Here is a 23,579-nt window from a genome sequence, read left to right as displayed (position 1 = left end):
TTTCTTAGGCTAAAACGATCTTTCAAAAGAATTACCTCACGTGAAGCCTGAACATTAAAAATTTCAAAGCGCGTCGCGTAGCAACTAGTTAGCCAAATAGCGGATATTGGTGGATAATGAAATTTAAGATAAGATCAAGTTAATAGGGGTACGTTCAGCAGAGCTCATCGGACTCACCGATTACTAATCGGTGACATCGGTTTCCTACTGTACGCTTTGTCGCGTTTCAGGTTTTGACGTCACGATAGTTATCGGTTACTCACCGAAGTCATCGGCTGGAAGAGTCGGTTTTTCCGATGACTGACGTCATTTCTGACGTAAAACTACTATAAAAGCTACGGCCTTTTAAAAAACACCGATAACTGAATAAAAGCGTTCAGCAACTTACAACATCATTATGACGAAAAAGCTCATCGGTGGAAAATATCAAATCGGGTGATTTTTCCGTTGACTGCTGCTGAACGTAGCCTAGGTGTTTCTATAAAATAAAACAATAAAAATTAAAAGTATAAAATATTTTTATCGGCGTCACGAGCGCAAGTTATTTCAGTACTTTACTTACACGTGGGTTTCAGATTCCGAAGGGTCTCGCGACTGCAGCGCGTGCTCTCTACATTCAAGAGCTACCGCTAAGTGACGTAGACGAAACATTGTCACATGACCTCCCGTGTTTTATAGAAACATCTATTAAAACCAACTAAGGACTATAATGCGGATAAATTACACTAATATCCGACCATCGGGCTTTCCGTTGCTACGCAACGAGTTTTGAAATTTTCAATGATTAGGTTTAGCTTCTCTTTTCGGTTTAGTTAGTCGCAAGCCAGATTCTCTGCGCGGTACTGATGAGCTCCAAATAGGGCGAAACCGGTCTCCCACTGGAATTTCTGGCTATTTTTATTCCATTTTCATTTGTTTTTGCCTCGAAGATCTATATTGGTACGAGTTTCACGTTTTAATTTTAATATCGAAGACCTATTGGTCCAAGATTTATTCAGATTTATCAGAAATTTGTTAGTGTTTAGCTTTTTTGCACCCTTTTTATCATGGACTTTTCTATCATTTCGCAAAATTTATCTGCATTATAGCCCAAATGTGTATAGTTTCAACATAATTCCATGATCGTTGATAAATAAATATTCTCAGATATCATATATCTCATGTTATTCACTAGAGTCACTCGAAACACGCAGACTATACTGTTGATTTTTCAAAAACGCATTTCAAACTAATTATCTTTCTAATACTATAACACAGAAGAATATAATAGAATAACATGTTTAATGTGCACATCAACAATACAGACCTTCAAGCATTTTTTACAATGTTTAAAAATTCATATAAATTACAATATCACAATACTTAAACATCGATAAATTACAGTATCACAATACTTAAACATCGATAAATTACAATATCACAATATTTAAACATCGATAAATTACAATATCACAATATTTAAACATCGATAAATTACAATATCACAATATTTAAACATCGATAAATTACAATATCACAATATTTAAACATCGATAAATTACAAAAAATAAACTTGGTTATACATACATTACATTTTGAAACCTCAAATTTTAAGCTTTAAAATATCTTGGTATTTTAAAGATAAAATATCAATTTTGTCACTGACATCGTTACACGTCATTTGGAGTTTCGTTAAAGGAGATTAATTGTTACCTTTTGCTTCGTTTTTAAAGAGGGTACGTGAAGTTTGAGAGATTGTGCTAAGTCGAAATTCTTGGAGTTACAAATAGTTTTTTTTTCTATCGATTTCAAGCATAAGGGGTCGAGTAGATAGTCGTGGTTATAAGGATGGTTTTTTAGCTAATAAGTGTTGTCGAGTTCAATGCATTTATTTTGCACGTTTTCATTTTAGCTAGTATATACTTGGCGCAACCACCCCAGGAAATATGTTTATAAAAAGCAGTGTAATTTGTACATATGTAGACACTTCTCTCGTATATCAACTTCTAATAATTTGTAATCTACGTGATAACGATTTTTCTAAGGCGTTTTCAAAATCTACTATTTTCAGTCTTAGTTATGGCGTATATTTGGAATCTGGAAATAGTTCGCTATCTTCAGATTAAAGAAACAATGCCTGGAGATTAGCGAGAAGCGTTCGCCTTACGTAATTATTATTGTCATTAGGCGGTTTTATTTTGATTATTCGTATCATTTCGATGCAGATAACCGCGTGTCGAGGATTACTTTCTTTAGTATCGCGGCTGTCATCGAACGGAACGAACGGGTAAACGATGTACGAATCTTTGAAATTCGAGCTGGAGGAGTTCGTGGTCAGTGGTTGGATGGCCTACTCCGTCTTCTTTCTCAGTTCTGGTTTGCTGTTTTATTGGTAGGAATTTGGATTTATTGCATTCTTGTAGGAAATATCAAGGGTAACACAAAACGTGATTATGGAAATCAAAACGTGATTTGGGAAATCAAACAGAGATTTGGGAAATCAAACAGTAATTTGGGAAATCGAAACGTGATTTTGGAAATCGGAAAGCTATTTTGGAAATAAGATTTTTTTGGAAATTAGAAAGTTATTTTGGAAATTAGAAAGTTATTTTGGAAATCAGTAAGTTAATTATTTTGGAAATTAGAAAGTTATTTTGTAAATTAGAAAGTTATTTTGGAAATCAGTAAGTTAATTATTTTGGAAATTAGAAAGTAATTTTGAAACTCAAAACGTGATTTTTGAAACCAGAAAGTTAATTTTGATATCAGAAAGTTATTTTATAAATCAGAAAGTAATTTCAAAACTCAAAACGTGATTTTGGAAATTAAAACGTGATTTTTGAAATAGTGCTTTTGAGATTTTTAAGCTGATTTCATGATTTTCGAAGTGATATTTAGATTTGAGAACTCATTTTTATGTGTATTGGACGAGATTTTAATCAGTGTCGACCCTTACGTTATTCACGATTAAAGATATATTGTTATAATTCCCGCGCTCCATAAACCTATCTATAATAGTTAATTATTGAATTAAAAGTTTTGAAAATAGTACAATCAAACAATAAGTATATTTTTCCGAATTTCAGCTACTTAACTCGAAATTTCAAGTTCTGGTCAACTTACAATATCGCCTCTGAGAAGCCAGTTCCAATTTTTGGAACACTTTCTAAATCGTGGAAAATGGTAAGAGACAAATGCAACTGAAATTAAAAGTCGAACCTAGCCTCTAATTAGCTATAAGAGAACCTCAATTCACTGTTAAGCACAGTAGCACACCCTTATGCAGTGTTGCCATAATTGGTACAACATCAAATTCGTTAATTTATTCCTATAATTATTAGATTATTTTGAAATTTTTGTCCAATAATTCCTCTATTATTGCGGTATATATATATATATATATATATATATATATATACTGTGAACCCCACGAGCATCTATTTTATGAAATTAAGTTTGTAAAATGTGTTTCGCTTGACCTTGAACGCCCTCTTTCGACTTAATGACTCGCCTGCCTTATGCCTCTGAGCGATCACTAGTTCAAATGCAATTTACAGTGTCAAGAGTGTTAATTTTGGCCCTAACTTTCAGGCCACTCACCAATCTCTTTTGAATGGATATCGTAAGTTCGGCAGAGTGTACGGCGGATACGAAGGCAGCACTCCAGTTCTGTACGCCGGGGATCCGGACATCATCAAAACTGTACTCATCAAGGACTACCAACATTTCGCCGACAGAAGGGTGGGTTGTCACTGGCATGGAGGGAGACATCCCGAGGTGTTTCTCCCCAATTTTATTCAAACTCGGGGGTGTAAGTAGACCTTCATGTACCTTGAAAGCTCCTAAAGGGAAAAGTTTCAATGGCCATTCGTTTTGCCATGGCAACCAAAAATGTTTTTCACAACTCAAATTTAAGCTTTGTAACGACCTTTAGTTGTCTTATTAATGAACATCATTTAAGTAACTAAGAAAACTTATATTAGGCCTATCTTCGAAGATAGGGTTGGGCAAGGACCCAGTGGCGGATTATCCAATAGGCTGAGTAGGCTTAAGCCTACGGGCCCGGAGGATTTTTCTAGAAGGGCCCTCGAGAATAAATAATCCACAGTTAACACAAAATATAAAAATATTTAAGCTTTTAGTTGGAAACAATTTGTTGAAAAATTGTCCAAACACAAATTTTTGTAATCGCGTTTCCTACTGATTGTCGGATTTCATTTCAAAAACCGCCGCTAAGATCGTCTGTATTATCTTAGTTTTGTAGTAAAGCCGAATACATGAAAACGTTATTTTTTTGATAATACTACTCTGCTTATTGATTTTATCTATATAGTATAATCCAAGCATTTATTTTATGCGTGTATCCTGTTGTCCTCAAAATTGAGAAAAATTAAATTAAATAATACTTTGCGAGTAGCCACGAAATAGTAACGGACCTGGACAGTACGGATCGGAGTCCGAGTCCATCACCAATGAGGCGGTTATTTTCTTGACCAATTTTGATGTATTATAATATTTGATTAATTGAATGACTGATTGACTGTGATAAACTGTGCGTTGTTCATAAAACTTAAGGAAAGTTCCAATCAAGGCTGGATTAGAAATTCTAATTTCTGACTCGAGTTATCTGTGCGACCCAAATAGCAAGAAAAATAATTTCGCTGCTTCTGAGACGAATTCAGTTAAGATGTGCTTTGTCAATGGTCAGTTATTCATCTTGTATCATCAGATTTTTTTAGATATATATATTTCATAAGAAAGTTTAGTATCGTACAAAGTACAGTCTGTTACAAAAGTCTTCGACAAAGGGAGTTTTTGCATTTATCTTAAATTTTCTCGAAACGTTTAAACGATAGAAAAATGAAACCATAAGCAATTTTTAATACTTTTGTATTTCCTTTCACGTGAGGTTGTAGTATTTTGCAAAGCGATAATAGTTACGGCGGAAACACCAGATGTCGTTTTTGACAACCTTTCAAATAATGGAGTTACGCCCCTGAAACTGGCATTTTCGGATTCAGGGTGGTTGATTCATATTAAGAAAGTGTCACTGTCAACGGTTGAGGAGCTTTAGCCGGTGGCAATTTTCGATTCCATTTGGGAAAAACTAAAAGACGTCAAATATCATTTGTGGCACTCCCCCGATAATGCAGAGTGTTTCAACAACAATTAATATTGTATAGGAAAAGAGACGAGAATGGAGCAATGAAAGTAGAAAATAGGTGTAGAAAATTGTTATTACTGGTTTAGCATCCTTTTCTCGAGTGAATGGCTTTTTTTTTACAATATTTTGATAGACACAGTGACTAAAAGTTATAACATTGAAACAATGGCTAGTGTGTGTGATTATGTTACTTGTTGTATAAACGAATTTGGCAGAATCGGTTGAGGGGATAAAAGGCGGAAACCTTTTGCTACACCAGTGATTACAGTTTTCTTCACCTATTTTCTAATTTCATTGCTTCCATTCTCGTATCTTTTACCTGTACAATAATAATTGTTGTTGAAATGCTCTGCATTATCGGGGGAATGCCACAAATGATATTTGACGTCTTTTAGTTTTAAAATTTTACTAGCTACTTGTGCAAATACAAATATTAAAATAGGAAAAAAAACAACGATTTTTAAAAGTACACTTTTAAAAATCGTTGTTTTTTTCCTATTTTAATAAGTCTTTTAGTTTTTACCAAATGGAATCGAAAATTGCCACCGGCTGTAGCTCCTCAACCGTTGGTGGTAGAGCAAAGGCAGTGACACTTTCTTTAAATGAATCAACCACCCTGAATCCGAAAATGCCGGTTTCAGGGGCGTAGCACCATTATTTGAAACGTTGACAAAAACGACATCTGGCGTTTCCGCCGTAACTATTATCGCTTTGCAAAATACGACAACTCCACGTGAAAGGATATAAAAAAGTATTAAAAATTGCTTGTGGTTTCATTTTTCTATCGTTTACACGTTTCGAGAAAATTTAAGATAAATGCCAAAACTTCCTCTGTCGAAGACTTTTGTAACATACTGTACAAAGAATAATATCAAAACAGCCGCGGCAAGTTTCCCAAGGTAAAGGGGCCCCTAAACAAAGCTAAGCCTAGGGGCCCGAGTGGTAGTTAATCCGGCACTGCAAGGACCGAAGCGGGGTCCTGGAAACATTCCTCGAGCTACCAATTTCCTTTCTATTGTTAGGCTTCGCTTGAGTAGAGGATTTCTATTTGTAAATATATGTTTTCGAGGTTAGGGTTTTGAAAAAGAGGGAAATTTGACTACGGCATGGGAAATGTACGTTTCTAGAAGCGTCGGTTGACGTCATTGGCACCCGTGGTCCGAACTCTCCTGCGCAAAAAAAAGACTAACAGAACCGTCCCTTGGGTAGGGCGAGAGGGGCAGGGGGCCAGGGCGCCAAAATTTTAGGGGCGCAAAATCGATGATTTTCTTTTAAATTAGATATTGAAAATTTAAAAATTTATACTTAAGGTTCTGGGGGTGCCATTTTGGTTTTTGGCCCAGGGCGCCATTTGGACTAGGTACGGCTCTGAGACTAAGAAACGAAGAGAAGAAAGTGCGCTTTTGGTTCGTCCACAACGATGACTCAAAGTCCTCCGCCATCATAATTCGGACATATTCCTGATCGGTTTTTAAAAACTTAGGAAGTCGCGGTCGCAACGTTAACTTAAGTGAACGGAAATCAATAAATGTGTGCCGTCGTCAACGAGATCCACCACCACGACGTTCCAGAGCCAGCGATGTCTTGACCAGCCGTGGACCCCACGCAAACCCTCAAGTTGGATTAAGTTAACTAAAGCGATGAGTAGAAACTTTTATTTATTGCGGTTAATCGCCCTTCAATCTAACTAACTAGCAGCTCCCTCGAAAGGGTTATATAACCCAATAAGGAGGGACGTTAATTGTAGTCATCTCCATAAGGAGCTATGTATTATTCTTAATTCCAAAAGGAATGTTTAACGTAAGCTACTAGTCGTAGTGTCGCGATTTAAGCTTGGTTTCCACCAACGCGCTTAAGAGCGCGTCATAATGTTATTTTTTTGTCGCGCGTAAGAGCATTTTCACGTTTCAAAACTGAGTGTTGCTTTTTGACGCGCGCTGGTGGAAACCAAGTTTAAGGGTTAACCCACTCAATTAGTTAAATACAGCTATTGGCCAAGATGTTTAAAATCGTGCATGCACTAATGGCTATTGGCCATAGTTAGTGCTAATTTCTAGTTTGTGAAATGGAATATTCCAAGGGGTGTATTTTATTAAGTTAGCTAGCTGGAAAGTAATTGTTTGGATTTAATTTGTTTTATATTTTGTTCTTAATTATTCTTATTATCTTTAACATTTTGTTCTAAAGTAGAAATCATCTGCCTTTAATTTAATTAGTGTATTACTTTATTAATTATCCATGTTTTAAATGTCAACAAGATAGGCTAAGTTGGTTGTTCGAGGGTAATATTACTAACGAGGAGACGACCCGAGGTGGTTGTCACCGATTTGGTTCAAAGTTGGGGGATTGTTAGACCTAGATGTAACATGAAACCCGTAAAAGGGAAAAGTTACGCTGGGCTTCCGTTTTGTCATGGCAACCAAGAATGTTTTTGACAACATATTATAAGAAAAAGTCTATGTAAAATAACATGCGAAAATGACAAATTCTAAGGGTCCCCCCTGTGGAAAACTTCAATAAATCAAAAATAAAATTATTTAAAAAAAATAAAAGTAGTAAAATTAACATATTTGGATTACTTTGGACAAATAGGGGGGAATAAAAACCATTTTGGGTGAACTTACGCTAATTTGAATAAATAGGTCGACATTTTAGATATAATACAAAATATTAGTAAAACTTATGCCGTGATAACTGCAATATATTTTCGCCGATAAATCTTAAAATTTCTACATTTATATCTGCCATTTTCCAAAATGATGTCGGATTTATATATAAATCTATAGTACGAATTCATTCGGGCAGATAATGTAACGTAGAAAATCTTAGGTTAATCGGATACAAATTACCTAACTTATTGCACCATGTTTTATATTTGTATCCGCCATTTTATAAAATGGCGTCGTTTTTCTATCGAAATCTAAAAATCTGTTTAAATCGTTCAGATAATGTAATGTAGAAATTTTAAGATTTATCGGCAAAAATATATGGCAGTTATCACGGCATAAGTTTTACAAATATTTTGAATTATAGCTAAAATTTCGACCTATTTATTCAAATTAGCTAGAGTTCACCCAAAATGGTTTTTATTCCCCCCTATTTGTCCAAAGTAATTTTATTTTGGATTTATTGAAGTTTTCATTTTCGCATGTTATTTTACATAGACTTGTTCTTATATTATATTGCCAAAAACATTTTTGGTTGCCATGGCAAAACGGAAGCCCAGCGTAACTTTTCCCTTTAATGGGTTTCATCTTACATCTAGGTCTAACAATCTACCAACTTTGAACCAAATCGGTGAAAACCACCTCGGGTCGTCTCCTCGTAAGAGCAACAAAAAGATTGTTGCAACTTTCTCTACGTAAAATAGCATGGTAAAATCACGGATTGTAAACCCTTACGATTTTAGCGAAATTTTATCGATTTTACCCAATGCTATCAATTTTACCCAATTGTTTTGCCAAATTTTTATCGATTTTACCCAATTTTATCAATTTTACCCAATTGTTTTGCCAAAATTTTAATTTTTAATTTTTTGAAAATGTCAAAACCATGATTTTACCATGCTATTTTACGTAGAGGAAGTTTAAATTTGTGTTGTGAAAAACGTTTTTGGTTGCCATGGCTAAACGGATTTCCATTAAAACTTTTCCCTTTTGGAGCTTTCAAGGTACACGAAGGGCTACTTAAAATCAGGGAGTAACATCTTGGGATGTCTCTTTGTAAGTAGCTTTGGCCATGGAGGAATCTCCACTCTTTATTTCTGCTTTTGAATGAATTTGTTAAGCCCGCCCGCTATGTGGCATTTCGAGTTAACAAAACACCACCTATAACGCCTCACCATTAAAATTATGAACTACATTTTGTACCACGTTGGCATCCGATGGTGAACAATGTTGCTGAGACATTGGAACCTTTGTATTTCCATGTCGTCCCTCAAACCAAATGGATGTAAAATAATTTCCTAAATATAATACTATAAACTTGTAACAGAGTTGCCACAGTTTTTACAGATTAAATTTCCCCGACTTTTCCAGGTTTTCCCTGATCATTTCTTGAGATTTCCCCTGATTTATTAAAAGCCAAAATTTAAGTTTTTAATTTATTGCAAACGTTTTTTATATGCAAACAAAATTAAATTCCCTGTCTTTTCCCTGTAAACTATGTTTTTTTGATTTCTTGACTTTTCCCTGACTCTTGAACTAATTTCCAAATTCCCGGATATTTCCAAGAATCCCAGAAACCCTGTGTAAGTAGCTACGAACCAGTGGCGTAACGAAGGCACGTCAACCCCACAAAATCAATTTCGATTTCCCGTTTTCAATTTAGAAAATATTTAATTAAACGAAGTAATATTTGCAATGGCAATGCTGGTTTACCATTAAGAATGATTTATTTATTTTTGAATATGTATGAAAAGTTGATGAAATTTAAGAATAAATAATTAAAATAATATTTTTATTGAGTAAAAAACTATTACACCATGACAGAAGTTGGAGTCTCTAATTTTTTTTCCATTTGTTTATTTTTAGAATTTCCCTAAAACTGGGGATGCTATTTTCGACAATTTGTTGATCTTCATGCGAGGCCATGAGTCCAAAGGAATTCGAAACGTCATGACGCCATCTTTCAGTTCCAAAAAACTCCGACAGGTAGGGCGGTCTTATGACACGATAGTTTTCAGGGTTCCACCCTAAAATTTAGGACTCTCAAAAGGTTTCCTAGCACAAGGCTTCCCAGGGTTGCCACAAAATTTTCAGATTCAAATTCCCTGTATTTTAAGAGATTTTCCCTGACTTCTTAAGGCCAACATGTTTATTTTATATTTGACTTTTATCAGAAGTTAAATTTAAATTAACTTATATTTCAGTAATTGTTTAAAGGTTATTGCAATTTTCAGGGCCGCCTTAGCCATAAGGCAGACTAGGCAAAAGTGCCTAGCGCCTACGAAAATTTTAGGAGACATTAAGGCCTACACAGAAAAAACAACGTTTAGCTTTTCAACATTTGAATTGCAATTTAACGCGTTATAAATGTAAATGGATACTTTTGCCGTTGATTCACTAAACACCAAAGTGTTTAAATCCAAAATGGCTAAACGACTAAACACGAGGAGCAAGCGAAAATCTATAAAAACGCGTAAAAAACCTAGGCGTTTAACAAAATCAACATAAACCTAAACATCTGTGTTTTAAAGTGTTCAAAACGGATCCACTCAGAAAAAACAACGTTTAGCTTTTAAACACTTGAATTGCAATGTAACGCGTTATAGATGTAAACGGACCAAATGGCTAAACAACTAAACACGAGAAGGAATCGAAAATCTATAGAAACACGTTTGAAACCTAGACGATTAACAAAATTAGCATAAACCTAAACACCTGTGTTTTAAAGTGTTCAAAATGGTTCCTCTGGGATATAGATTTGAAACGGCTTCTGTTATAAAAGCCAAAGTTTCCGCTAATAACGCGTTAGATCCGACTGCGCCGATGTAACCGTTTATTTTGCTTCTTTCAAATTCTAATGTTCCTCACAGATTTAGTTATAATTCGTAAACGAGTTATCCTACGGATTTGCGGTCGGTGAAATTCGGCACTAAACAATACGTAACATCCGAAAGTATGGTTGGTCTTGTCCAATATTTAGTGAAATTTCGAGAAAATCACGTTTTTGAGTGTACTTTTGTTCATAACTCGGAAACTCTTAGTACTAGCGACCCGCGTTAACACATACTACAGAACGATACCCAACTCGACCAGAGTTCTAAATTTAAAAGGTTTTTTCATATCAGAGAAAAACGACCACGTAATTCAGTACAAATTACTCGGAAACAGTTCATCGTACAGACCTGTGGTTGGTCTCATTCGACTCAGCGTGAAAATTAGCATCGGGCACAACACCAAACGCGGTCCAATTCGTTGAAAGCAAATTTCGGGGCCAACTGCCCCCTATTGCCTACTTTGCCCCACCCCCCAAAAACTATGTTCGCCACCCCGCATCGCTGCGGACTCTTCATCCTTAAAGTAGGCCAAATTGCAAGTTGGGGCGAATTTTGCCGTTGAGCTATAGGGACGGTTTGCAGTCGTATAATTTATTATACCTCTCGTGAAAAACGTTCGTTTACAAGCCACCCCCGCGTCCCCCGGCTTGAAATTTGGTGATTCAATTCGGAAACTACTTAGTTCTTAACGCCATCTATCGTTCGGTTTTTAAACAAATATACGGAATTTTACCCGCCAAAATAGTCAAGTCGTCTGCTAAGTTTATATATGTTTTATAAATGATTTGTAATTTCTGACAATAGAGTAATGGCCGGCACTCCGTAGTTTTGACCATGGTCGCCATTTTGGTCGCGATTTTTTATCTATAGGAAAAAGCATGGGTGACGTGCCGTGACGTCACACTGCCATTACTCTATACATTACTTTCCTGTATATCATTCCAATGACTTAAATTAGTAAATATCACTAGATTATCATCGCTGTCATGTATTTTAAATAGTTTAATTAACTTCAATATTCCAATGGCCAAGGTCTTAGGCCAAGGAATAAAAATCAACCTATCTGAAAAACTAATTCCTTCATCATCACAAGGTGCTCTTTTTTAATATTCCCTACATTTACAAAATATAATTAATGGGTGCGGCTCTGATGTCTGCATGGCTCCTGATTATTATAGTTGCTAGAAGACTTGGAAATAGTGGTAGTCCTGGGGCCAATGGCCCTTAAAAAAATCAGGGGCCCCTTAAAATAAATCAATTGAACGGGGGTAGCGGGCCACCAGGGCCCTCATATTAAATTAAAAAATATTTTTTAAGCTGTTTCTTAAACGCTGTCTTCCTACCCTAGATGAGAGCGAAATCTAGCGTTACTGATAGTCTGATGTGTTACAAATTTTACTACTACTACACTATACAATTAATTGGGCCACTTAATTGTATCCAACTAATTGTAAGCAAGAACATTGTACAGTGTGAACAGAAAAAGTGGGGACAATTCTTACAATTATTCGGCTCACACTATACAATTTACTTGCTTACAATTAGTTGGATACAATTAAGTGGCCAATTAACTGTATAGTGTGAACTGGGCTGTAGTTACGTTAATGTTTTGAACATCTGGCAACGCTGTTCCTTAGAAATATTCGCATAGTCGCGTTATTTATGCTTGACTTCCATTTCAAGACGATTCCGAGCTGATCACGTTTTTCTTTGAAAGTAAGTCTACGTGAGAGATGATTTTATTTCTGATTAACAATTACTTGCAAAATAGAAGAGTTGCTTCTTCTTGTATATTAATGTAATTCCAAATATCTGCGTAACGAAAATTTAGGCCTAAGTTAAGCTTGGATATAGTATTGTACTATTATCATGAATACCAGTGCTAGTCTGCCTAATGAAATCTATAGCTAAACGATTAGTAAATAAAAACTTAAACATTTTAGTTCTAAGCTAATTATTAATTCGATCAAAAAATTAATATGAAATTCAACAATGTTATTACAATTTAGGGAAGACAATAATTATAAATGCTGGAGGTAAAGTTAAACTAGCGAAGAGGTTAAAAGTAGGAAGGGGTTAGTCTAGAAATTAAGCTTAGAATATAATTATTGGCAAATTGATATTATTGAAGTGAAGTAGAACTCATGAATGCATGCAATGTGGTTTAGACAAAATTCTTACTAACTTGACCACCTGACTCCTATTGTCGAAAAACCGATGGTGGTAATAAATAAAGTCAGTACCATTGCGGAGGGGGCGGTTTGATCTGGGCTGCATTTTTAACGTGAGGCAATGTCATTTTCAACGTATTTTGCGTTGGTACAGGACCGTTCTTAGAGCGCTCGTGGCCCCGGGCGAAATGCATGGCCGAAACTGAGTGTAGAGACCCTCCGGTATATACATCCCTATGGTAAAATTTTAGAGGCCCTGGGCGACCGTCCTGCTCGCCCCTCCCCCCCTTAAGAACGGCCCTGTATGTTGGTATTATAACTGCCGGCCAAATTAAATGTTAGCCCAGGGCGCCAAAACCTCTATTTACGTCACAGAACGAAATCGTATACTTGGCGCTACGAATCTAAAGTGTTACATGTAAACACGCAAATTTATCGTCTAAATGATTCTTGGGCATCTTTCGTTGTAGACACACAACTTACTAAATATTGTCCACGCAGCTCAAAAGCTTCTTTATGAGCTCTACTTCACTTCACATCAGTTTGGTTGGGTCAAATAATAAAGAAAAACAAAAAATGAAGTTTTAGGGAAGAACATAGCTGAGCCGGGAGTAGTGGCTCACTCCTGTAATCCCAGGCGTCCGGGAGGCAAAGTTTGTGGATGGCCGTGTGAGGACGACCACCAATCCCCCAACGGGTGTCCCCACCCCTGTCCCCACGTATCCCCCCGTTGGCGTGGCCGTTACACATATCTCGCCCTGATTAATCAGATGGTGTCTTCGCCGGGCTCGCGGTCTTCTCAGACTCAAATCAGCCCTTTCTTCTTTGAATAAAAAAAAAACATAGCTGAACGGGCTCGTCTCACACCAAGAGGCCGAGCTCGATTTGAAGCTAAGCTCAGCCTTTTTATGAAAATGATACGAGCCCGAGAAGAGACCAAAACGTTGTGGTCATTTAATTTGAGCCCGAGATGAGACCTTTATATTATAGCGTATTTTTGTGTGCTCGAACTGAAACTATTTTAATATAGCGTATATTTGTGAGCTCGAGATGAGACCATTAAAATATAGTAAATTGCAGTGACCCTTAGCGGAGTCCAATATAATGTACTACTACGAGTCTGAGCTGAGACCATATTTTTGTAACGAGGCCGATATGATACCTTTTTATTTTTAAGAGACGGTTGTGTCCGTTTTTGCACGATTATATTTCCCCTTGGCCACTGGGGAGCGCTGCGGAGCAGAGCAAGAGTACGTACTTAATAATTGGTCCCCAAAATCGTCATTTGTTAAAACCACCAAATATTTAAAATTTGTGGAAGAACAACATATTGATATAAAATGTTTGATAAACAATAAAATATTTTTTTCAAATAAAAATTTTCTTTAGAATCAATTTTTTCTTTGAATAATCCGAAACGTCTCAAGAACTCGATACGTTTGGAATTCTAATGTTGCGGGAACTTGCCGCGTTTTAATCTTAAACGTTTCAAGAACTCGACGCGTTTGAATCTTAAACGTTTCAAGAACTCGACGCGTTTGAAACTTAAACGATTCGACAACTCGACGCGTTTGAATCTTACACGTTTCAAGAACTCAACGCGTTTGAATCTTAAACGATTCGACAACTCGACGCGTTTGAAACCTAAACGTTGCGACAACTCGACGCGTTTGAAACTTAAACGCTTCCAGATTTCGACGCGTTTGAAACTTAAATGATTGGAGAACTCAACGCGTTTGGAACTTAAACGCTTCCAGATTTCGACGCGTTTGAAACTTAAACGATTCGACAACTCGACGCGTTTGAATCTTACACGTTTCAAGAACTCAACGCGTTTGAAACTTAAATTATTGGAGAACTCAACGCGTTTGAAACTTAAACGCTTCCAGATTTCGACGCGTTTGAAACTTAAACGATTGGAGAACTCGACGCGTTTGAATATTACACGTGTCAAGAACTCGACGCGTTTGAAAATTAAACGTTTCGTCAAATAGACGAGTTTACATTTTAAGCACTACAAGACCTCAACACGCATAAAACAATCATTTCTAGAACTTAACATGCTTTAACCGAAAACGTTTTGTAATTCGACGCGCAAAAAGACTTAACGTTTCTTCTACTCAACGCGTGTTGGTATAGTATATGTCTGTGAGAGCGTTGCATTTTCCCGTTTAGAAAAACGTCTAGAATTTAAACATTGTTTTTTCTGTGTACGATTCCATATAATAGGGGCTACGAAGGTCCGAAAAGTCGGTAAATGAGAGATTTTTGCCTAAGGCCTACGGAAAGGCAATGTTGAAAAAATTACCCAAACTTTCAAGGAAGTAAATGATAATCATAAAATTTATCATAAATCTAGAGTAAAATTACCTTAAACAAGTGTCAAGATAAAATTGAACTCCCTGACTTTTTACAAATTATTAAAATTCCCTGACCTTTCAATGACTTTTTAGGCCCATTTTTAAATTATCTTACTTTCCCTGACGCGTGGCAACCCTGCATCTAGTTGTTTAATGATGGCTTTCTAAGCAGGGCCGGACTGGCTAGTAGTTGGCCCCACCGGCTATGCAATCGTGTGGGCCCCATTTCCCATTAATGCAAAATATTTCCTCTTTGGCCCCCAATTTGAGTTGGCCCCGATGTGACCGGCGATCGCCGGTTAGCTGCCCGAGCCAGTCCGGGCCTGTTTCAAAGGGCAAGTATAAGACAGCCTACAGCGGCAAAAATCTTAATTTAGTTGATCCACCATCGGACGTCCTGCTGATAACACGCGAATCGGCTGGTTTTTAAAGTTACTAGCGCCAGTTAGCTTAGTTTCTGATAAATCTGGGGTACGATTCTAGAACTCTTTTTAAAAATAAGGATCTCAAAACCAAGCAGCGGGGAAATGCGAGCATTAAGGTTTGGGTTCGTGTGATAGGTAAAAAAGGATTTTGTAAACAAATCGAGGCAACCAGCAGTATTTAAAGTCCCTGCTGCTTGGTTTTGCGCTTGTTGCCAGTGCCGTAACTAGCTTTTCTTAGGCCCTGTGCAAAGATCAATTTTTGGGCCCCTTATTTTTAGGTAAATTACTAAGAACTAAATGTGCACGGAAAATAATTAAGATGGAAATTTTATGGTACAAGTTTGTGAGCGTGACTTTCGACGGTGAGAATAATGGCGGTTCTATGCATACACATATGAAATTGTAATGTAATTTTTAACCGAGCTCCAGGTCATTTGGCGTCTATAAATTCAAATTATAGAGGGTAATATTCCCATTTACTAATTTCATTGCCCTTTTTGGATATTTACTGAATTTAGTAAATATTTGAAGTTTATTGGCCGAGCGAGCGAGGTGTTAGGCTTAAATAATATTCATAATTGATTTATAAGGGCCACACCAACGTTTACAAAAATCTGGTTAAAAATTCCTCTTGAGTATTTTCGTACTTTTTCAGAACTATTTCCAAATGGAAACCCGAGGAGCAGATCACTTTCTTGACTATTAGGACACCTTCGCATGACTAAAATCATGATTAAATATAGTTAAAATCAAATTCAAAGCTTTGGCTGTAGAAAAAATTAAAATTATTAATACATTATTAAATTTTAATTCATGATTATTAGGACACCCTGCAACCTAGGAGCAACAAACACAAGGAGAACGCAGCTAGCCTTTAATCACGCTAACGCAGTGTTGTGTACAAATTTTATTGGACAAACCTTTACGCTGAACGTTTTTCGGAAAGGGGGAAGACAATTTCCGAATTTTCCCCTTCCAACGGCAGCAGGCACTAAACCGTCTAAAAAGATCGACTTTTGACGGGTTGCGTTCTCCTTGTGTGAGGTGCTGTGATTGTTGCTCATAGCTGCAACAGAGTGACCTGCAACTCAGGAAACCTCTAAAATTCAAACGAAAGCGTTCAACTTTAATAGCCGCCGTCAGTTCCATTAATTTAGTTTGCTTAAAATGCATTGAAATTTTAGGATAGGAAAAATCTAAGATGACCCATCAGCCGTGTAAAAATTGAATTTCACAGATATAGTTATGAATAGGCGAAATTTCAATTATTTCACAGTTTTTCACTAGGTGGGGTGGCGGAGTGGTTAGAACTTTAGCCTCGCAGCCAGAGGAGCCAGGTTCGATCCCAGCTTGTGGCACTGGGTGAAAGCTCGGCACAGGTCCTTCTGCGTTGACTTTGCAAGTTCTCTCTCCACTGGTTTAAGGGGTTTTCACCTTCCGTAAAAACTTGTTGAGGTTAACGGTAATAGTTAGTGTAGCGAGCTGTTGGCTCGATAACGTGGCTTGCAGGGCTTGCACACAACCCTCCTACGCATTGAAGCCCGGCCACCTGAATTTACGACTTCAAAAGTCACTTGATGACTTAGGCCTAAGGTGGTGCCTTGGGTATTAACCTAGCTGATTATTATTATTATATCAAAGATAATTTTACTCTCGGAAATCGGGTCCTAGGCATAGTAGCTTTTGGGCTTAAAAAATAATAAGGGCCCCCTAACTTAAAGGGCCTGTTCTACCGTTGCTACATTACTGCCTAGGTCTGTCCTAACAAATCAATTGGATACCCGGGCACCGGTAGTTGACAAAACAATAAAAATACGACGATCAACAGAAGTTTAATTGAATCGAAGGAAGTAATCAAGTACTTAATTATGTCTAGTGCAGAGCTGAATTTGCTGTGTTACCTGAACATTGGGAGTCGTAAATTTCATGATATGTAATTGATCGCTTTAAAGGGAATATAACCTCCGGTATTTGGTGTGGAACACCAACATTTCCAACATTGCCCGCTTCCTCGTATGGGTTTAGATATTTTGCCGCTTCTTCGTGAATTCTTGCTAATTGTAAGGGGTCTTTCCTAAATAACGCGTTTAGGTTATTTTCCCTTTCAAATATTTGACAATGTTTGAACTTTCAATTTTATCTCAAAACATTAACCTTCATTTCCTGCTACAAAAACTTGTTGAGGTTAACGGTAATAGTTAGTGTAGGGAGCTGTTGGCTCGAACGCGTGGCGTGCAGGGCTTGCCACCACCCTCCTACGCATTTCAACCCGGCCACCTTTATTAAAGGCTTTAAAAGTCGCTCGATAACTTAGGCCTAAGGTGGTGCCTTGGGTATTAGCCTAGCTGATTATTAATTTTATCTCAAAACATTAAGCTTCATTTCCTGCTACTATAGGGCCCTAAGTGGTCCAGTTTATTTTCAGTAACGGCTTAATTTGTAATTTAAAAGGCGGTCAAAAATTTAAACTAGCATTTTAAAACTTTTAAATTTCCTTAAAATAATTGAAATTTTTGAATCTGTTCCACTGCGCAGAATCCCATTCAACCGAACCCAATCCCATTCGACCGAAAAAGCCGCACTTCTCCGGGTTTAGGATTCAGTTTTATCCGTTTCAGCATCTGTCAGAACAGCATGCAGTGTTACCTAACCTAACCTAACCTAACCTAAAACGCTTCCATAAAAAATCAAAAGGAGTAGAAAGTAAAACCATTTTTTTTTTTGCGGTCGCTCAATTGTGAATATTGCGTCGGTCGATTAGAAAAATACAAAACCCGCCTTTGGGATAATTTCATCAAAAACATTGGCGGAATTCGGTCTAATGGGAATTCGGTCGAATGGGATACGGCGCAATGGGAAGATACCAAATTGTTCTAATGGACAAAGTAATTGAAATGTAGACGGTGACTTACCATCTGAAGATTTTATTTCCAAATAATCTCGGCGCCACCACAGCTTCGAAAAAATAATTTTACATATTGATTTTTAACCTCGTTTATGGGCCCCCCTTAGCTTCTGGGCCCTGTGCGGCCGCACCTGTCGCACCTGCCTAGTTACGGCACTGCTTGTTGCAGCCTACTTCCAGGGGCTAGTAGGCCACACTTTGAAGCTCTCCGGCACTCTTTTAACTCATCTTAGGAAAATGGAGAAAAACAGGCATACTTCTCAACTCACCCCCTACAACTCCGTAATTTTTTTGAATAACCGTTTGAAACACCCTGTATATGATGCATAAGGAGAAAAGAAAAAACTTGGCGACGTGGCCTATTCTTAGCCAATGGCGTTTCCCGAACTTATTCCCGAAATGCAAAAGACCGCCGTTTTTACGTAGCTTGATCACACGGGCCGAGGCTTAACCACAAAACAATGACACATTGAAATGATAAATGCCGGACTTTAGCTAGATTTTCATTTTGAAAACAAGCCTCGTTATTTAAGACTTAAATTAAATTATGAAAATAAATATTGTGCAGAGGGAATTTTATAAAGTTCGATAATATTAGAAGATATATTACAATAAAGTTAATTACAATTAAATGCATTATACCCTTATTCATCGGAACAAATACCTTTAAAAAGAGTAGTACTTAATTAATTAATTATGATTTTAATTTTTTATCACTCTTTTTCACCGAAAATCGCTATTAGGTGCTTTTTGGACATTCGCTAAAACAGCTTAATATAACATTTCAGTATTTGTCAACACTGTGGGGTGGCGGATTGGTTAGCACTTTCGCCTCGCAGCAAGAGGAGCCGGGTTCGTTCCAAGCTTGCCGCACTGGGTGAAAACTCGGAACAACTCCTTCTTCTGCGTTGAGTTTGCAAGTTCTAAGGTGGTGGCTTGGGTATTACCCTAGCTGAATATTATTTATTGTTACCGTCATCTTAAAATATGAGTCAAATAAAGATAATTCTTGGTCCTTACGCCTCTAAGGAGAGGTTTTACCCTCACTTTATCTTAAGAACTATTTTTGCTGCTTACTAAGGACAGTTGTTCTTAAGAATGGGACTAGAACATGAAAATTCGATGATTAGGATAATTTCAATTTTGAAGGATAATTTATTTTTGATCCTTACGAATCTTAAGGAGAGTTGTTCAATCGGACCCCGGGGGGTAGAAAAATAAAATAGGGTGATTCACTGTGATCATGGAACTTTATAATACCCTTAACCACAATGGATGGCAGGGTGGCGGAGTGGTTAGCATTTTCGCCTTGCAGAAATAGGAGCCTTCTGCGTTGAGTTTAAGGTGTTTTTCTCCGAGTCCTTCGGTTTCCTCTTTCCATAAAAACGTGCAGAGGTTTTTAAAGTCATAGTTAGTGTAGGGACGCTAGTGGTTATCTGTGGCAGGACTAGCAACAACCCTCCCATGCGGCTTAAATTCCCCTGTATCGCTGTTAAAAGAGCCTCTGCTCTGTTGCAATGCAGGTTATAAACATATATTATTGGTATATTATGATTCTTCTCTAGTAGAATTTAGAATCAAATGTTCGTTTCGTTGTAGATGTATCCACTAATTGATGAATGCTGTAAGGAATTGGTCGATAACTTGGTCGAGATTTCCCGCACGGACAACGGATGTATCGACGCGAAAAAGTAAGAGAACTGGCAAAACTTGTTTAAGATGATCTTGTTTAGATTAGGTTAGGTCGGGTCTGGACGAGACGGGTTGGGTTAGGTTACGTTTCATTCAATAATACCTGCAAATTTTTTTAAATATTAAATTTAACTCTTTATTACACAAAAACTAGATTGTAAAAAAAAGTATAAAATTAATATACTTATTGAATGAAGAAAACCGCGCATTTTGGCTATATTCGGTTGAATGGGAAAGTATTAAAAAAAAGTTCGGTCGAATGGGAAAGTATTAAAGAAAAGTTCGGTCGAATGGGAAAGTATTAAAAAAAGTTCGGTCGAATGGGAAAGTATTAAAAAAAAGTTCGGTTGAATGGGAAAGTATTAAAGAAAAGTTCGGTCGAATGGGAAAGTATTAAAGAAAAGTTCGGTCGAATGGGAAAGTATTAAAAAAAAGTTCGGTCGAATGGGAAAGTATTAAAGAAAAGTTCGGTCGAATGGGAAAGTATTAAAGAAAAGTTCGGTCGAATGGGAAAGTATTAAAGAAAAGTTCGGTCGAATGGGAAAGTATTAAAAAAAAGTTCGGTCGAATGGGAAAGTATTAAAGAAAAGTTCGGTCGAATGGGAAAGTATAAAAAAAAGTTCGGTCGAATGGGAAAGTATTAAAAAAGTTCGGTCGAATGGGAAAGTATTAAAGAAAAGTTCGGTCGAATGGGAAAGTATTAAAGAAAAGTTCGGTCGAATGGGAAAGTATTTAAAAAAGTTCGGTCGAATGGGAAAGTATTAAAGAAAAGTTCGGTCGAATGGGAAAGTATTAAAAAAAGTTCGGTCGAATGGGAAAGTATTAAAGAAAAGTTCGGTCGAATGGGAAAGTGTTAAAGAAAAGTTCGGTCGAATGGAAAGTATTAAAAAAAGTTCGGTCGAATGGGAAAGTATTAAAAAAAAGTTCGGTCGAATGGGAAAGTATTAAAGAAAAGTTCGGTCGAATGGGAAAGTATTAAAGAAAAGTTCGGTCGAATGGGAAAGTATTAAAAAAAGTTCGGTCGAATGGGAAAGTATTAAAAAAAAGTTCGGTCGAATGGGAAAGTATTAAAGAAAAGTTCGGTCGAATGGGAAAGTATTAAAGAAAAGTTCGGTCGAATGGGAAAGTATTAAAGAAAAGTTCGGTCGAATGGGAAAGTATTAAAAAAAAGTTCGGTCGAATGGGAAAGTATTAAAGAAAAGTTCGGTCGAATGGGAAAGTATTAAAGAAAAGTTCGGTCGAATGGGAAAGTATTAAAAAAAAGTTCGGTCGAATGGGAAAGTATTAAAGAAAAGTTCGGTCGAATGGGAAAGTATTAAAGAAAAGTTCGGTCGAATGGGAAAGTATTAAAGAAAAGTTCGGTCGAATGGGAAAGTATTAAAAAAAGTTCGGTCGAATGGGAAAGTATTAAAGAAAAGTTCGGTCGAATGGGAAAGTATAAAAAAAAGTTCGGTCGAATGGGAAAGTATTAAAAAAAGTTCGGTCGAATGGGAAAGTATTAAAGAAAAGTTCGGTCGAATGGGAAAGTATTAAAGAAAAGTTCGGTCGAATGGGAAAGTATTTAAAAAAGTTCGGTCGAATGGGAAAGTATTAAAGAAAAGTTCGGTCGAATGGGAAAGTATTAAAAAAAGTTCGGTCGAATGGGAAAGTATTAAAGAAAAGTTCGGTCGAATGGGAAAGTATAAAAAAAAGTTCGGTCGAATGGGAAAGTATTAAAAAAAGTTCGGTCGAATGGGAAAGTATTAAAGAAAAGTTCGGTCGAATGGGAAAGTATTAAAGAAAAGTTCGGTCGAATGGGAAAGTATTTAAAAAAGTTCGGTCGAATGGGAAAGTATTAAAGAAAAGTTCGGTCGAATGGGAAAGTATTAAAAAAAGTTCGGTCGAATGGGAAAGTATTAAAGAAAAGTTCGGTCGAATGGGAAAGTATAAAAAAAAGTTCGGTCGAATGGGAAAGTATTAAAAAAAGTTCGGTCGAATGGGAAAGTATTAAAGAAAAGTTCGGTCGAATGGGAAAGTATTAAAGAAAAGTTCGGTCGAATGGGAAAGTATTTAAAAAAGTTCGGTCGAATGGGAAAGTATTAAAGAAAAGTTCGGTCGAATGGGAAAGTATTAAAAAAAGTTCGGTCGAATGGGAAAGTATTAAAGAAAAGTTCGGTCGAATGGGAAAGTATTAAAAAAAAGTTCGGTCGAATGGGAAAGTATTAAAGAAAAGTTCGGTCGAATGGGAAAGTATAAAAAAAAGTTCGGTCGAATGGGAAAGTATTAAAAAAAGTTCGGTCGAATGGGAAAGTATTAAAGAAAAGTTCGGTCGAATGGGAAAGTATTAAAAAAAGTTCGGTCGAATGGGAAAGTATTAAAGAAAAGTTCGGTCGAATGGGAAAGTATTAAAGAAAAGTTCGGTCGAATGGGAAAGTATTAAAGAAAAGTTCGGTCGAATGGGAAAGTATTTAAAAAAGTTCGGTCGAATGGGAAAGTATTAAAAAAAAGTTCGGTCGAATGGGAAAGTATTAAAGAAAAGTTCGGTCGAATGGGAAAGTATAAAAAAAAGTTCGGTCGAATGGGAAAGTATTAAAAAAAGTTCGGTCGAATGGGAAAGTATTAAAGAAAAGTTCGGTCGAATGGGAAAGTATTAAAAAAAAGTTCGGTCGAATGGGAAAGTATTAAAAAAAAGTTCGGTTGAATGGGAAAGTATTAAAGAAAAGTTCGGTCGAATGGGAAAGTATTAAAGAAAAGTTCGGTCGAATGGGAAAGTATTAAAGAAAAGTTCGGTCGAATGGGAAAGTATTAAAAAGGTTCGGTCGAATGGGAAAGTTAAAAAAAATTCGGTCGAATGGGAAAGTATTAAAAAAAAGTTCGGTCGAATGGGAAAGTATTAAAAAAAAGTTCGGTCGAATGGGAAAGTATTAAAAAAAAATTCGGTCGAATGGGAAAGTATTAAAAAAGTTCGGTCGAATGGGAAAGTATTAAAAAAAGTTCGGTCGAATGGGAAAGTATTAAAAAAGTTCGGTCGAATGGGAAAGTATTAAAAAAAAGTTCGGTCGAATGGGAAAGTATTAAAAAAAAAGTTCGGTCGAATGGGAAAGTATTAAAAAAAAGTTCGGTCGAATGGGAAAGTATTAAAGAAAAGTTCGGTCGAATGGGAAAGTATTAAAAAAAGTTCGGTCGAATGGGAAAGTATTAAAGAAAAGTTCGGTCGAATGGGAAAGTATTAAAAAAAAGTTCGGTCGAATGGGAAAGTATTAAAGAAAAGTTCGGTCGAATGGGAAAGTATTAAAGAAAAGTTCGGTCGAATGGGAAAGTATTAAAGAAAAGTTCGGTCGAATGGGAAAGTATTAAAAAAATTCGGTCGAATGGGAAAGTATTAAAGAAAAGTTCGGTCGAAT

General features: G+C 36.6%; 1 protein-coding gene across 1 annotated transcript in view; it reads left to right on the top strand.

Annotated features, from left to right (window-relative positions):
* The first annotated feature begins 850 nt into the window (after window positions 1–850).
* Window positions 851–23,579, top strand: part of LOC149957575 (cytochrome P450 3A24-like) — a 491,496-nt gene continuing 468,767 nt past the window's right edge. Inside the window, exons 1-6 of the mRNA XM_090164838.1 lie at window positions 851–939; window positions 2,205–2,371; window positions 3,066–3,162; window positions 3,571–3,720; window positions 9,676–9,795; window positions 20,104–20,195. Of these exons, the coding sequence (XP_090020964.1) occupies window positions 2,274–2,371; window positions 3,066–3,162; window positions 3,571–3,720; window positions 9,676–9,795; window positions 20,104–20,195 (557 nt within the window). The 5' untranslated portion in view covers window positions 851–939; window positions 2,205–2,273. The remainder of the gene's footprint in view (window positions 940–2,204; window positions 2,372–3,065; window positions 3,163–3,570; window positions 3,721–9,675; window positions 9,796–20,103; window positions 20,196–23,579) is intronic.

Source organism: Leiobunum rupestre, chromosome 2, assembly GCF_980474605.1.
Source record: "Leiobunum rupestre chromosome 2, qqLeiRupe1.1.hap1, whole genome shotgun sequence".
NCBI lineage: Eukaryota > Metazoa > Arthropoda > Arachnida > Opiliones > Sclerosomatidae > Leiobunum > Leiobunum rupestre.
Note: the sequence above shows the minus strand (reverse complement) of the source record. Positions and strands in the feature narration are given on the sequence as shown.